At 41.5% G+C, this 17471-nt stretch overlaps 2 protein-coding genes across 2 annotated transcripts; both read left to right on the forward strand.

Annotated features, from left to right (window-relative positions):
- Positions 1–476: 476 nt before the first annotated feature.
- Positions 477–3531, forward strand: LOC310771918 (ependymin-like; the record flags this gene model as incomplete). Its single annotated transcript, XM_083664418.1, has 6 exons — positions 477–543; positions 812–846; positions 1004–1138; positions 1971–2154; positions 2665–2752; positions 3402–3531. The coding sequence occupies 6 exons, from the start codon at positions 477–479 to the stop codon at positions 3529–3531; spliced, it is 639 nt and encodes a 212-aa protein (XP_083520544.1).
- A 1757-nt stretch (positions 3532–5288) lies between these two features.
- LOC310771915 (ependymin-like) lies at positions 5289–10804 on the forward strand. The gene is made up of 6 exons (XM_083664415.1): positions 5289–5408; positions 5576–5610; positions 6085–6219; positions 8369–8555; positions 9341–9428; positions 9955–10804. The coding sequence occupies exons 1-6, from the start codon at positions 5342–5344 to the stop codon at positions 10076–10078; spliced, it is 636 nt and encodes a 211-aa protein (XP_083520541.1). The 5' UTR covers positions 5289–5341; the 3' UTR covers positions 10079–10804.
- Positions 10805–17471: the final 6667 nt, after the last annotated feature.

A 17471-nucleotide genomic window follows, 5' to 3' on the forward strand; every position in this document is an offset into this window, starting at 1 on the left:
ATAAATGCAGTCCATTTACCATTACACTATACATTCTACCGAATCCGTGCTGTCCCACAACAACAAAAACACATTTAAATATAATTTAAGTATACAAATCTTAGATGTTTATAAGAAAAACATTTATTTCAAGATGTTTCCAACTCTGACTTTGCACAAATTCGGTCGAATGGCCCAACAGGCCCATATAGGGCAGGCCTGCCTTTCACCTGATTGATTATATATGGCCTCTCGTGATGTGAGCCATATAACAACAGGTAGGCCTATGAGGAGCCAGATAAGAACAGGTAGTCCTAGAGGAGCCAGATAAGAACAGGTAGCCCTATGAGGAGTGGGATTTCAAAAGCCCAATGGTGTTACTGTAGAAGGAAAACCCGGAAGCTGACGTCCCCCCCGGAGCGGCGGTGTCAGTGTTTATAAGGGAGAGACTTTGCCTCTGCTGGATCTGTTGCAGGTGGGAATCGGACTCGTGCAGCATGAGATCTTTACTGTTAGTGTGCTCGCTGGCACTAGGCTGCCTGGCCCAGACGCCCCATCCCTGCAGTAAGTAACAGAGAGTGGATGGATGACGACGTGTTGATCAATAGGATTTTCAATTGATTTGCCATATTTGCATTGCTCTTATGTCATCCTGCTAGTATTCAAGAATAGGTGATGATGATGATGATGATGATGATGATGATGATGATGATGATGATGATGATGATGATGATGATGATAGCTGTGGTGTATTATTTCCTATTGTGTATAACTCACTTATAAAACTCACTCTGTGAGTCTCAATGAAAACACATCTTCCTTCTTCATACAGAAAGTCCTCCTCTGCTGACGGGAGCCTTCTCTGTGGTGAGTGTTTGTTTGCTTATCTTTTTCAAAGTAATTATGGTGTTTAGGGGAGCACAATTAACCACACCAGTAAGCATAATGACTAAGCATCAGCAAGAGCAGTAGTAGATCCAGAGTGACAGAAGTACTCAAATGGTTCTTCTCGTTCTTCTCCCAGTTCACCCAGAATGAGAAGCTGTGGGCCTTTGCCAAGTATGTGTATGATGGGATGGATGAGCGGATCCGCCTGCAAGAGCTGGGAACCCAGCAGAACCAGTCCTTCACCTATGATGCTCTTCTGCTCTACAGAGAGGTGACCCAAGCAATGACATTATAGCCCAAATCATTCAATCAATCATTTCACATTGTGGTTGTATTCAGGGATGTATTACAGAACGGGCCTACCGGGCCAGAACCTCTTCGCAGGGCCAACGCTTCTCTTGCCTCCTCAAATTCTTTTACAATATATTATGGTTTGGGGAGTGGTTCCTTGATGATCACAAATCTCAGGGCTAGTAATGATATGAGAAGCAAAGTCCAGAAAGTTGAAGACACTTTGTGTGTCGAAACGTTAGTCTGCTTGCACTTATTAAATTGCCTTAACTTTGACCGTGTGCTCCAGATTGTTTCTTTCTCATGTGTTCACTCAGTCCCCTTTTCTGAGAAGCACCGGTTGGGCAGTTCGTCAGCTGAAGCGCGGTTTTCCCTCCTGTTCCAGAAAGTTGTCTTGTAACTGACAGGACTCATAGTCACACAACGCACACGGCTGTTACAACATAAATGGTTAAAAAGCAGACGTGAAAGTACTGAATGCTTAACATGCTGGGAAACTCAACCACAGTGACTAGCATTTGGAATTATTCACTTTCCACCTCTGCTCCTGATTATTTGTTTATTAAAAGGAATTGAGTTAAAAGGATTACACACTTTAACCTGAAATTGAAACTCAATAATCCTTTTAAGAATAAAAACGATTATTGAGTTTCAATTTCACGTTAAAGTGTGTACAGTCAGTGCCTTCAGAAAGTACTCCACCCCCCTGACTTTCTACGTATAAATGACAAATGTAAAAACAATGTTGAACAAATCTGTGGAGACAGCAAAACGAGCACTAAACATGTTTCCCCATCAATGTCATCCACCAGGCTGTCATGTACGAGATTGATGATGTAAACCATAAATGCAAAAAAAGGCCTCTGACCACAGACTTCCAGCCCATGGGGGTCCCACAGGACGCCTCTCTGCTGAACCAGGTAGTAATTGGCAGCTCCTCCGGACCTGGAGAGGGGCTCCTGGTCAACAACTGGGTGGGAGATGTGCCTAATATAGGTGAGAACATAAGGAATGGCTGCGGCTTTTCATTTTGGCCTTGTTCATGGACCATGGAGGTAATCGAGCTGTCTGAGGAGGTGTGGGTGAGAGGCGTGCGTGAGGTGTTTGGGGCAGTGGTGGCCCAATGGTTAGAGGAGCGAGTTTGGGACCCGGTAGGTCGTCGGTTCAATCCCCAGGACCGGCAGGATAAATCTGCCTGGGGAAAAGGGGAAAGGCAGCGCTTGCCCCTCCCTCATTACCACCACTGAGATGCCCTTGAGCAAGGCCCTTAACGCCAACTGCTCCAGTGGAGCTGATCAGTGGCCAGCAGGTCAGACTATGGTTGTACTGGTCAGCTTCCAGGTATGAATGCTTGTGTGAATTTGAACAGGACGCTCCTGAAAAAGAGAGCATTGCTCTCAGTGAGACTCCCCCTGTATAAATAAAGATAAAAATAAATAAAAGTGTGGCTCTGCTCCTGAAACTTGTTTGATAAACGTAAATGAGTTCCCATTTCTGTCCCTCCAGGAAAGTACATGATGACGGTCACTGAATTCGGATGCATTCCTGTCAGCAATGTGTACCACACCAAAGATTATGGATGGGTGCAGACAAGGTGCGTAGGTCTACATTCAGATCAACAGTGTAAAAAGGACTTAAGTATTTTTATCAATGGCATTGGTGCCGAGACACATCATATCACATACATACCACTCTACATGTACAGTAGTTGCTTTCTGCACATTTCCTTGTGCTTGTGTGGGATTATAGTTCAGAATTTCTATACTGGGCAAATGCATTCTGCAGGAGAAAACGCCACCGTACACCGTAAAGTCACATTAGAATGTATTTAAGGGACCTCTGATAAATCTTCCCAACAAGAAAGGTCAGATTAGAACATGAAAAATTATGTTATTATCAAACGTGTTTGCCAGTGAGACAATATGCATGTAGTCCAAGTGAGTAAAGGGGTGACTAGTTTTGCAAACTACTGTAGGTTTTACTGTTATTGGAATGTCATACTGTCCCATAAACTTCCTAGAGGCTACGTCCACTCCACTCTTTTAGAAAAGAGTACTTTGCTTATATTTGACACCAAAAATCCAGAATACATTAATTTTGAATCCCTTTTGTCACACGAGAGAATGTGGAAAAAGTTAAGAGGTAAAAATCACCATGTAAAATTGTAAAAGCTTGGAGGTTGTAAAAAAACACACCTTTAATTCCTTTTGTAATAAACGCATCCTTGTTGTCCTGTTCACCAGCTTCGTCGACAACGTCGTCGGGATGACAGACCCCCAGCTGCTCAACCCGCCAGACTTCTGCAAGACAGAAATAATGGCTGAAGGAGACGAACCAGCTAGCTTCTTCAGCTTGTTCCTGAACAAGCACTGAGGGCCTCCTAACCACCATCTCAACTGTTGCAAATATTTTCGATATTTCCCAATAATCATCTTGGGGTTACAATGATTTTTCTTTTTCAAATACATTAGAGTTAGCCCTGCTGTAAAGATGTGTCATCCTATGCATCCCTGACAAACTTTGGATTTATACATGTCCAAAATAAAAGAGATTTAATGGAAAAGTATCAAATTTGATTTGAGTATTTTCCAGGTCTGGAAAAGTATGGGGTAAGAAAAAGAGAGTATGGAAAAAGTATGTTTCCAGACTATTGTCTATAGAAACATATAGCAAAATGGTACCGCATCGTAATATGCAGAATTAGAATGCACATTTTCAAATATGGTCTGAGAAATCTACCGAGAAGTCTGAACATTTGAAATGGAAAATATGTAGGAACCTGTTCATAGCAAGCCTATATCATAGGAAATAAATTATTTGTGGCTTCACAAAAAAAAACTTACAACTGTTAGGAAAATTCAAATAAACTCAATTTAAAAAGTGGGTTTCAACCAATAGAGGGCAGCCTCTATGAATGAAAGTACCGTATGTAGAATTAAAATATTTTGCACTGAAGATTTTTACCTGAATCCATGAATAACACTACTAAATTCCCATATTGGTTTTCAGCTGACAAAAGTGATTTTAGGGTTTAGTTACTCTTTATGATGCGTTTGCAGGAGAAAGAGTTAGTAGTAGCTAGTAGTGTGCAGGAGGATTCATGTAATGTTCAGGTGTGCCAGTCAGGTGACTGCAGTCACACACCTCCAGATCTTATGACTGTGATGTCACTGGTGAAGCAATTAGCCCATGTGATCAACCCCATTCCACCGGAATCCAGTACTGGTTTTCTGCCTTCCTTTGTGAATACAAACAACATTCGTCACCTCTGACCCACTGTACCAGAGCGTCAAGTTCACACAGTTCACTTGCATTTGGATTTGAACCAACTTTTACAAGCCTGGTGAATTAAAAGATTGTGTATTTCAGGTTAGTAGCCTCATTTTTTAGGTCAATATGTCTTGAGGCTGTAATATTGATAGAAGTGCAATTTTCCTTCTCATTTACCGTAGTGTTCAACCAGCTTCTCCATGAAACATTGTAGAGGTTTTCAAAGTGGGAGGTGGGCCTCCCCAGGGGGACTCCAAACCGTTTCAGCGGAGGCTCAGTGAATAGAAGTGCAAAAATATTACATTACTTATCACCAGTTACATTAGTTATCAAATAACATAGAATAGCCTAAATGTGTGGTTTGATTAAAGAGATAGTTCATTAAGAGATTTTGGAGATTTTGTGTGTGTGTTTTTTCCCACTTTCCCAGAGGCAGAAACAAATAAATACCTTCAAAGATCAGACAGATCTTTTTAATGTATTTGGTGTAGCCTGAAATATGTCAAACGGCAATATCAGGCTATTTTGTCTCAATCGTTGACTATCTTTGGGGTCAAATAACATACTCATGATCCCATAGGCATCCAAGAATTTTGTGAAACTAAGCAAGAAAACTAAGGGGAGGCACCTTTTTCCAAGCTTTGCACCAAGGGGAGGCCCATAGTCTCAGACTTTGAAAACCCCTAGCCCCTAGGCAGCTCAATTTCAGCTGATTGATTATGGCCTCTTGTGATGCGAGCCAGATAACAACAGGTACTGTAAGCCTATGAGGAGTCGGATTTCAAAAGGCTGGTGTTGGAAGGAAAACACGGAAGCTGACGTTGCCCCGGAGCCTGTGTCAGTGTTTATAAGGAAGTGACCTGGCAGATCTGTGCTGCAGTTTGTGAACAGCAGGAGCGTGGACGCGTGCAGCATGAGAGCTTTACTGTTAATGTGCTCACTGGCACTCGGCTGCCTGGCCCAGAAGCCCCATCAATGCAGTAAGTATCATAACAGAGAGAGGATGGATGTGTTTAGTATTCAACAATAGGTGATGATAGCCGTGATATTATTTCCCATTGTTTATGTCTATGGGTCTTATTCACTGCCGCTTTACTGTTGCATTTACTGACCAGTTTACAATTAAAACGATTCCTTCTCCATACAGGAAGTCCTCCTCTGCTGACCGGAGCCCTCACTGTGGTGAGTGTTTTTTTCTTCTTTCTTATTTTTTTTCTTTGTCAAAGTAATTATGATGTTATGAGCACAATTAATCAGCCTAAACAATGACTAGTGTAGTAGTAGATACAGATACAGTGACAGAGTTACAGTTTTTTCGCATTTCATTAACCAGATTACCACAGTAGCCTATTACAGCAGTGTTAAGCAGTGAGGGGGGGGCTTTTGTAAAGAACAAATACCATTTCAAATAAGAAAAGTCCCCACAACGGGCCTTTTTCCACAGCTGCCATTTTGTGTCTAAAAAGGCAGGGTAAACACAAGTGCAACCAACTCACTAATTAGGGCCCCAGCGCTGGAACACCTAAATGGACTGGAAGTTGGAAACCCTAATTAATGTTTTGGTACACCTGTGTTACTTCCTGCCTTTTAGGCACAAAATGGCTGCTGTGAAAAAGGGCCTACTAACTGTACTCAAACCAAACGTTTCTCTCCCAGTCCACGCAGAATGAGAAGCTGTGGGCCTATGCCAAGTATATGTATGATGGGATGGGAGAGAGGATCCGCCTGCATGAGCTGGGAACGTACCAGAACACGTCCTTCACCTATGATGCTCTTCTGCTCTACAGAGAGGTGACTGACCAAAGCCATGAAATGCACATTAGAGCCCAAATCATTCATTTCAGAGTGTGGTGTGCCTGATCAGAGGTGGACATTTCACTGAAATATTCATATTCAAGTAGAAAATCTGAAAATTACTAGTTCCCTAAAAACAAGCCCGGATCCAGATGAACGCACAGTTAGAGGCCATCTGACGAAGCACATCAACTTACGCGTTTCTGACGGACTGACCTGAATCAGAGTCCCACGCAAGAATGTTGTGTAAACTTATTAAAAAAATATATTTATATAAATTAATGGGTACGGGCACGGGTAAAACTAATTCCCCATTTACACCTGTTTTTTAATTGTGACCTGTAACTGGATAAGCTATCTGGATGTTATCTGGATAAAGAAAAATGCATGCTAATGCAAGGTGTAAATGCACCGTGATCCGGATGTGATCAGATCTTCCTGACCACATCTGGAGGTAGTCTGGCTCACTTTTGTGTTGAGATCTTTTATACCCCATTTACAGGCCCGTAGCAGGGTTTGAGAAATACCGAGGTCATTTTAGCACGGCGTGGGGGGCCAGGGGGGGCTGTTATCCCCCCGGATAATTGTTTTTGTCCATCTTAAAGTAAAATGGTTCAATCTGGTGCACTTTGAGAGCAAAATTAAGAGGCTAGATCTATAAAGAACTACAGACATCATGTTAGATTAATATCCTCCTTACTGTGCTGTTGCTTTAAAATGATACAAAAAATAAATGTCTCCCCATATAATATAATTTATATTCTGCATACAGGTCACATGGCAGAATACTGCTCAATTAAATACAATTGCCCATCTACACAAACATCACAGGGGAGTTACTTACCGATTCACTTCAATAGAACTGTCCCCAAAGTCTAGCCCTAATCTAGCCTCAATGCAAAATCTGAATGTTGTGAGTTATCTCTCTTCCTTCTATAGCACACAGAGAGGAAGCAAATTGTTGCATTTCTGATCAACTGTCAAATTAAAACATCAATGACAGATGAATAGATCTGGGGGCCGGGGCTATTTAAAAAAAAAAAAAAAACTACCAAACTACCAAACTACGGGCCTGCCCATTTACACCTGGTTTTTAAATGCGACCAGATAACTTATCCAGATACAGGTCACATTTAAAAACTAGGTGTAAATGAGTTGCACACATGTGCCCTGCAAAAACAAAAACATAAAAAGCATATCAGCAAGGAATTCATGCTGGTCTATGCTGTTTGTTTGTTTGTTTGTTTGTTTTCTAGCAGGGTGGGCAGGCAGCGGGTGAGAACAAATATATTGTAGGTTCCTACAGTATGTAATGTATTTGTGTTGTGCTCATCACTGCTTCATCAGAGAGTTGTGTGTGTGTGTGTGTGTGTGTGTGTGTGCGTGTGCGTGTGTGTGTGTGTGTGTGTGTGTGTGTGTGTGTGTGTGTGTGTGTGTGTGTGTGTGTCTCTGTGTGTGTGTGTGTGTGTGTGTGTGTGTGTGTGTGTGTGTGTGTGTGTGTGTGTGTGTGTGTGTGTGTGTGTGTGTGTGTGTGTGTGTGTGTGTGTGTTGGTAGTGGAATGCGGAAAAGTCAGTCAGCCTGGTTAGGCAGAGGGGAGAGTGTATAAAATGAACATTTAAAACTCAGCCGCGGAGTCGAGGTGTTTGATTGGAGCAGGACACAACGTCAGCCTTCCATACTTAGCCTCTCAGCGGCTAATAAACCTTTGTAATTGACTGTGTCAAGACTTTGTTTAATCACAGGTGACGGGTCGGGGCACAGATCTTATAGTCTCAAGTATCCCCAAATTATTTTATGAGATATTATTATTTGGTTATAGTTAGAGTGAGTCCTTGATAATCACAAATCTCAAGCTAGTAACTCTTATGGGAAGTAAAGTCCAGAAACACTGTGCTTTATTGTCACTGACAGGAGTCATATAGTCACAACTCACACAACTCTTACAACATACAGGGTTAAAAAGCAGAAGTGAAAGTACAGGCATTTAAAAATGCTTAAAAATGCTTATGGGAAAGTCAATCACAGTAACTAGCAGTTATTACTTCACCCCTACTCCTGATCGTTGAGTTTTTCAATGTTGGAACAAATCTGAGTCAGACAGCAGAATGAGCGCTAAACATTTTTCCCATGAATGTCATCCACCAGGCTGTCGTGTACGAGATTGATGATGTAAACCGCAAATGCAAAAAAAGCCCTCTGATCACAGACTTCCAGCCCATGGGGGTCCCAAAGAACGCCTCTCTGCTGGGCCAGGTAGTCCTGGGCAGCTCCTCTGGACCTGGGCAGGGGCTCCTGGTCAACACCTGGACGGGAGAACTGCCCAATAACACAGGTGAGAGCAGGGAATGGCTGCAGTTTTTCATTTTGGCCTTCTTCATAACACTTCTGCCACTTACTAACTCAAATGAGTCAGCTAGGCCTATATAAGGGCTAAAAGCTACACTTGGCAATTTCAAGGCAGCAAGAGATATAGGCTAACTACAAAATTTGAATTTGACCAGTCAGAAGTCATGTAACGTCAAGTGTGTGAGTCCAGCTTTCTCTGTACGGAGCGCTGCTCACTGCTAACCTGACGCTGCCACATGGTTTGTTTCACAGATCCATCTGGGAACTCGATCTTTGAGACCGATTAAAAAGGGCAAGCACTTTCAAAAAGTACTTGGCAGGTGATTGGATGAAACATCTGTCTATCACCATATATCACTTCACGAGCTAACTTGAGCGACTTAGGACCGCCTCTTACTTCCTTGGAGGCTGATTGGTCCAAACCAATAGATTGGAGCGTGGCAAGTTGGATTTGTTGTGTGATCGTGATCTTGTTCTCGTGCAAATCCAGCTGCCTCGCAGGGTTAGCTCACTGCTGCTTATTAGGAGACAGATTGTATTTCACTCTTCCGTGTAGTTCAGTTTTCTTCACTTTGGCGAAGACGCGTCCGTACGTGACACTAGCATTTTATTTGGGCCAATAGGGTGAATCTGTGGGATCTCAATTAGGCAGGTGGATGTACAGTAAGTGGACAAAAGTTGATTCTAGAAGTGGAGAGAGAGGAGAAGGGTGATGTGGTCTTTCTGTTTTCTATCTATCTAGCTGTTTGTCTCCCATCTCTGTCCCTCCAGGAAAGTACATGATGACCGTCACTGAATTCGGATGCATTCCTGTCAGCACTATGTACCAGACTGACCATTTCGGATGGGTGCAGGCAAGGTGTGTAGGTCTACATTCAGATCAACAGTGTATAAAGGACTTGGCATTGGTGCAGAGACACATCATATCATATACATATCACTCTACAGTAGTTGCTTTCTGCACATTTTCATAATTAGTTCAAAAGGTGTGTGTGTGTGTGTGTGTGTGTGTGTGTGTGTGTGTGTGTGTGTGTGTGTGTGTGTGTGTGTGTGTGTGTGTGTGTGTGTGTGTGTGTGTGTGTGTGTGTGTGTGTGTGTGTGTGTGTGTGTGTGTGTGTGTGTGTGTGTGTGTGTGTGTGTGTGTGTGTGTGTGTGTGAGACCTGCTGGCTGCTGTGGGTAGTGCTATGACTAATGACTAATGACATTTTCCATAATGACCTAATTAAATATGAATGCTGTCAGGCCAATATCACTATATATATATATATATATATATATATATATATATATATATATATATATATATATATATATATATATATATATATATAGTCCCCTTAATTCCTTTTGTAATAAATGCACCCTTTGTCCTCCTGTTCACTAGCATGTTCAACAATGTCATCGGGATTTCGGACCCCCAGCAGCTCATCCCTCCAGACTTCTGTCAGACAGAAATAATGACTAAAGGAGAGGAACCAGCTAGCTTCCTCAGCTTGTTCCAGCACTGAAGCAGAGGAACCAGCTAGCTTCCTCAGCTTGTTCCAGCACTGAAGCAGAGGAACCAGCTAGCTTCCTCAGCTTGTTCCAGCACTGAAGCAGAGGAACCAGCTAGCTTCCTCAGCTTGTTCCAGCACTGAAGCAGAGGAACCAGCTAGCTTCCTCAGCTTGTTCCTGAACAAGCACTGAGGGCCTCCTAACCACCATCTCAACTGTCGCAACTATTTTTGACATTTCCCAATAATCATCTTGGTGTTACATTGATTTTGCTTTGAGGACTGCAAAAAAGGCAGCTTTTTGTCAAATACATTAGATTTAGAGCTGCTGTAAAGATGTATCATTCTGTACTGTATTCATCTCTGACCAACTTTGACTGGATTCACATGTGTCCAAAATACAATAGATTTCATAGCAAGCCGATACTAAACTACTAGGAAATATCTGTGGCTTCAAAAGAAGAAACATATTGTTTGAGCCCCTCTTTGATTAGATGTGCATGAGTTGTCTGATAGTCTCAAATGCAGCTTTTCAGGGTTCGTTTTCTGATCCGATTCCCACACAAAATTTGCATAATATCAGACTGGAGTATTGGCCTTGGTAGAAGTCTGTGCTCTCTGAGTGCACCTCTAGTTGTATTGTGTTTTATAGTTTTCTTTTTGCTATTTTGATTGTACATCACTTTGGTCAACTGTGTTGCTTTTAAATGTGCTTTATAAATAAATTTGAATTAGATTGGATTTGTATAAGGAAAGTGTGTAAACAGCTGTGTAACATAATATACACGGGTAGATCAAATTAACTTAAGTACAAAGGTGAAAATGTGTACTTTTGTTGTTGAACGAAATATATAGGTGAGTGGGAACTGTGTAAACACTGCAACTTTCTTTCTCTCTCTCTCTCTCTGTCTATGTCTCTCACCAATAGACGTTTTTTTTTACATTTTTCTAGCATCTGTCTCACTCTCATTGATGTCCGTCTTCTGTCATAACAGCTGTAATAATAATCACACTGTGTTTCTGAGTAAAGGCTGTTGTGTTATCAGCGGTTGATACACTGATATCATCATTATGAGGGTGAGGGAGGAGAAATGTTGCTGCCGTGTCTTTCAAATTGACTGCAAACTGCTGGAAACACATCGGCTGGCAGAGAAACACAGCAGCACCCTCTACAGGCAGATCCATGGAAATAAACAGCATGGACAGACTGCAAAGAGATCTAGAGCAACAGACAGGCTGCTGTCAGAACTGGAGTCAGTCCATACTGGCTGCTAGTATAGACCGGTCCCATACAGAGATTTGTGTTTTGAGGTTGGCGGCCGCATCGATTCGTGACACAACCGACTGACGCAAATGCCTAAACAACTTCCAATGTCAGTCAAAGTTGAGCTGTGGAGGTCAGGGCTGGCTGACCTGGCCCCTAGCTGCTGGTAATGGTGTTAGAGCGGGACTCGACCCGGGCCAGCCCGCACGCTCAGACGACTCTGTCGCGTTAGCTTTGAGTTGTTTCTGTAGTCTTTCCTCTGTCTGTCTGCTGCCTTTCAAAACTTCCTTCAACTTTCAAAAGTTTTCTCAGAGCTTTTCAATCTTTACTCTGGATGTTCGCTTCATCATGGTAGCTTGTTGTTTGATGTTGCAGTGCTGGGCCAGTTCTAGTACAATGGTGAACCCAACATGTCGTGTTGTCCACCCCGCCCATTTCCTGCCTGAGCTGATTGCAATGCATCTCTCCCGGGTTTTGAATTGTCATGACCAGGGATTGAGGTAAATTCGAAAATAAACTAGAGTCACACTTCAGGAGTGTGGACCTCTTTCCAGATTCACATTTCAGAAGCCGAATCAGAATCATTATGATAAAATGGAGCTCAGTCAATTTGTGAGGATGAACCAGTGTAGCCAATTGGGCTTGGGCACATGATGTCATGTTTCTGTACCAGCCTCAGGTCCACACTTGCATTTGGATTTGGATCAACTTTTATCAACCTGGTGAATTGAAAGATTCTGCACATTTATATATCGATATTGACTTCTTTAAATGAAAAGGTAGTGTATTTTAGGTTAATATGGATTTAGGGTCAGTAGCTATGTCTTGAGGCTCTAAAATCTATAGAGTAAATGTCCCTTTCAATTACCTAGAGTCAACAGGCGTCTCCATGAAACATTATACTAGCTTATATAGGACAGTTCCCGTTTTCACCTGATTTCTTATATGGCCTTTCAAAACTTCCTTCAACTTTCAAAGGTTTTCTCAGAGCTTTTCAATCTTTACTCTGGATGTTCGCTTCATCATGGTAGCTTGTTGTTTGATGTTGCAGTGCTGGGCCAGTTCTCTTATCATGATGTGAGTCAGATCCATGGGTGGAGTTAATGGGGGGCCAGGCAAAACGAAAAATCTTTTTTTTTGCCTGATTTTGCTTTGAGGAGTGCAAAAAAGGCAGCTATTGAGAAACCATTGTTGTTGTTGTTGTTTGTCAAAGACATTAGGTTTTAGCCCTGCTGTAAAGATGTGTCACCCTATATGCATCTGTGACAAACTTTGACTGTATTTACACAACACATGTCCAAAATACAATAAATTTCATCGCAAGCTTATGAAATATTTGTGGCTTAATCTTTTTATAGCTTTTTCATCCTGTAACTTTATAGCTTTTTTGTGCATGCACCAAGGTGATCGTTCAAAAAGATCAAACGGAAACTAAAGCTAAACTAACTTAACATCACATAACTTAACTTAAACCAATGCAACCTATTAATAAACAGTATAGATATCACTAGTTCCTCTACAGCAGGGGTGCCCAATAAATCAGGATCTCGGGCCATCAATAGGCTAGCTCGCCAAATAAATCCAAAATTTATTTTTTATGCATAAACTAAATCCCACTCATGTATATCTACAGTAGGCTATTTAACATTATAACATTAAATAATGTTACATACCGATAATAAAATATAATATAATATAATATAATATAATATAATATAATATAATATAATATAATTAATATAATATAATATAATATAATATAATATAATATAATATAATATAATATAATATAATATAATATAATATAATAGGGTTAAAATGTGCTAAATATGTATTTGGGGGGGTCAAGGGGAAAAGAAGTAGGCTATCTCAAATCATCATTAGCTATAAAACTACAGGCTATAGATTGACACAAGCTGCTTGGTCACAGGCTCAGCAATGCACTGTGAAGGACAAAGGATTAGCTACAAAGTCCTGCCTTCACCTCATTCAAACAAAGCCGCCACAACCCCCACATTATTTAACCGTCTGTACTACAATGGGCGGGCGTTAGGTGAGTTCAAAGGTGTGACGTCACCTGCGCTATATAAAAAGCTGTTCAGTCGTTCTGCCTCCCTTTAGACCGCGGCCCAGCTGTGATCACCCAAGAGAGGTTTTCTGCAGAAATTCCAGGAGGACAATAGACCAGGAGGACTAGGCCTCTGAGGTTTCTTTGTGCTCCGATCCAGTCGACAACAACTACTGAGCACAAGCAAGGACAACTTTGGAAACGTAAAGACTCCAAGTAAGGCGGAATCATCATTCATCCAGTTGCTCATTTAGTTGTCTGACATAGAACTGCTCTTCTGTGGATACCCCTCTCTGTGATTTAACTTTGGCTCCAGTGGGTAAGTGCTTAGGCTGTGTTATTTGTGTTATTTGTGTCTTTCTTAAAAAAAAAAAAAAAAAAAAAAAAAAAAAACTAACCTTGTACCACTAACCTAAACTTGTACCACTGTTCCTTCAGAAGTTGTAGTTGTCATAGACTGTGCTCCATAGTTGATTGCTCTATTGCTGACAAAAAATGTGTTATTGTAAGTCGCTTTGGATAAAAGCGTCTGCCAAATGACGTAATGTAATGTAATGTCATGGCAGAATTAAATTAGCCTTATTGTTAGATAAGACGTGTAGTGCATACTTATCATATATTATTATGGAATATATATTCTACAAGCATCGAGGACGATAGTGGTGATCTTATCGAGTAGCCTATTATACGAGTTGATAAGGGAATAGATAGAGAATAGACGGATCTGCTAATGTGTGCACAACTCTGTCTCTCGATCATCTCCTTATTAGATTTGAGATGATCCCAAATTCTATCATGTCCAACAACTCAAGAAAACCAAGGCCGTCCAAGCATTGGTTTGACATGACCCTCGGCCTTTGTTCTCTCTCTCGACTGACTCTCACACACACACTTCCTGCTTCAGCATGCGCACCAAGAGATTTCCATCCTCCATTCATATTGTAAAAGGCTTATGAAATAGTTGTACTTGGTCAAACCAAACGATTCAGCGATAATCAGAATCAGGAGAGCCCATAGCCTATAACATTTGACTTCCACCACAACTTTTTTTGATCAGAATCGCTTTTATTGCCACATTATGCAAGATTACACAGGCTACAAGGAATTTGTCTTAATGCATTCATTGAATCCTCTGCTATTCAAGAACTCACAAGTCTTCAACCTTTAGATTGTTAATCTTTGTATTATACCTTCAAACCTATGTATGATTATCTCAATCAATTTTAAGCAACATACCATTCGATTTTGAACAATTTACTGAAGAGTTTGAATTTGAAATACAATTGTATATGAATGATTTAACCCTGCTGTATCTACAGAGCTGCTTGGTGGGAGCCTGGGAGGACAGACTTCTGGCGTAGGATAGGAGGAACATTGTCGAAATGGATGCTTCAGAAGAGGTGAGAAACATGTCACTGTTGTATCACTGATGTTGCAACACACACACACACATGTCCCTCTGTCCTAATTCTTTCTTTATGTCTTCTTTTATGGAAACAGAGAGACACCAAGAGACCCAAACGCATTCACACTGGAGATACGACCTACCACTGTGACCAATGTGGGAGCAGTTTCAGTCACTTAAGTCACCTAAAAACACATCAACGCATTCACACTGGAGAGAAGCCCTACCACTGTGACCAATGTGGGAGCAGTTTCAGACAGACAAGTCACCTAAAAACACATCAACGCATTCACACTGGAGAGAAGCCCTACCACTGTGACCAATGTGGGAGCAGTTACAGTCAGTTAGGTCACCTACAAAGCCATCAACGCATTCACACTGGAGAGAAGCCCTACCACTGTGACCAATGTGGGAGTAGTTTCAGTGTCCCAAGTGTGCTAACAACACACAAACGCATTCACACTGGAGAGAAGCCCTACCGCTGTGACCAATGTGGGAGCAGTTTCAGTCGGTTAGATACCCTAAAAACACATCAACGCATTCACACTGGAGAGAAGCCCTACCACTGTGACCAATGTGGGAGTAGTTTCAATGTCCCAAGTGCGCTAACAACACACAAACACATTCACACTGGAGAGAAGCCCTACCACTGTGACCAATGTGGGAGCAGTTTCAGTCGGTTAGGTACCCTAAAAACACATCAACGCATTCACACTGGAGAGAAGCCGTACCAATGTGACCAATGTGGGAGCAGTTTCAGCCAGTCAAGTGCCCTAACAACACACAAACGCATTCACACTGGAACGGGCTACTGGTGTGACCGCTGTAAGAAAATGTTCACTCGGTCATCTCGTCTGAAGAAACATCGCTGCATCTAACCTGCTGAAGAGCGCCTCCTGTCTGCAGGCATAACAAGCTTCTTTCTGTCCAACGAAACGTGTAATCATTGAATCAAAGTTCAGTGACAGCAGAGTCTGACTGTGCATAGTCATGTTTGTTTCTCAGCCATACATCTTGGCATTGCATTGCTAGAATGTAAACAACAATGTAAAAATGTTATGTAAATTGTCATTACAAAGTAAATGGAGAGCTTATGAAACTGATCGTAAGTGTCTGATTTGTGATACTACAGAAAAATAACATGGAGCTAATATCACAATTATTTTTTATGACCCACCATACAGTGCATCATATTTTGTATTGACATAGTGAATTCAGATATCCCTAAAGTTTACTAACATGAATTAAACAAGAACACTGACATCAACAAAGGCGAGTTCATATTAAAGGCACAATGAATTTAAACCCCATCTCTTAAGTGTATTGCTTCTAGCCTGGCATTGACTAAAGTGACTTAAATCACAACCAGAATTATCTATGACAAGAATAATCTGTGGCAGCATATTTGAATAATGTCTAATGTTTAATTGGGGCAAAACTCTGCATAATACCGGCTCGCCCCACCAGCATGGCATGGTGAGAGAGACGGACCCTCACATCATCATGACAATACACCTGGATTTGAGCATGGCTGTTTGGGATTCGGAAACGTGTAGCCTATCGGCTTGCAGGTCATTAAGCTCTCACTCCCCCCCCCCCTCTCTCTCTCCCATGAAGCCCCTGGTGAACTGTGAGGACTAATAAGGATGAAAAATCTTCTGTAGCGAGACATTTCAACGCTATGGGACATGATGTTTGCACCCTGAGGTTCCAGGGCATAGAAACTGTCAGTCCATTGAAAAGGGGTGGGGATAGAGATAGGGCCTTGCTACAAAAATAGGCCTTTTGGATTCATACTCTTCAGACAGAGCATCCGAAAGGACTTAATGAGGAACTGTTATTAGGCTGTTTTCTTTGAATGTACAATTCTGTATATATTTGTATTGTCTATTTTTAATGTACTTAGTAATATGCATTCCAGGCAGCCTTAACTTAATCTCTCCTGTCTGTTATCACAACACAGCAGGACCTCTTTCTAGGCCATTATAGTGGAAACGTGCAATTATTTAAGCATAATTCTTTTTTTTAAACATTTCTATTGTATTTTGTTGTCTCTATCTGTAGTCCAGACCTGGCTTACACTCCCCCCTACCTGTCACTTTGAACACAGCAGGGCCTCTACCTAGGCCTGGTTCTGCTCTCCCACACAGTGGGGCTGACCAAACTAATGTTATTTATAAATGCATACATTGTTGTATGTAGACATGTTGTTTTTCTTTGATAATGTAACTTGTGTGTTGTGCATTACTTGGTTCTTGAATTCTTTATATACTGTAACTGAATTTTGATATTTCATTTATTGAAGGGACTTCCGGTCTCAGAGTATTTAAACGTCATTTCCACCTGACACAGCAACACGCTGAAGAAGGCCGTTAGGCTGAAACGTCCGTGTTGTACCTGGCGAAACTGGAATAAATCTAACAAAAGGACATTTTGTGTGCTGGCTCTCCTTCTCCTACTGTACCAAGTATTCTCCTGTGCCGTGCACCGAAACTTTTAAAACACCGCTGAGTGTGCTCGCTAATGGCTGAGTGCCAGTTTGTTTGAATATGGCACGATAGAACCTGACATGATCCCAGTTCAGCTATTAATAGATGTGTTGAATCTTCTTCCACAGCCCCCCCTTGTTGATTATGAAATCAACAACACATAATCCATAATTAGCCTCCTT

This window comes from Poromitra crassiceps (assembly GCF_964638095.1).
Source record: "Poromitra crassiceps genome assembly, contig: HAP1_SCAFFOLD_1492, whole genome shotgun sequence".
Taxonomy (NCBI): Eukaryota; Metazoa; Chordata; class Actinopteri; order Beryciformes; family Melamphaidae; genus Poromitra; species Poromitra crassiceps.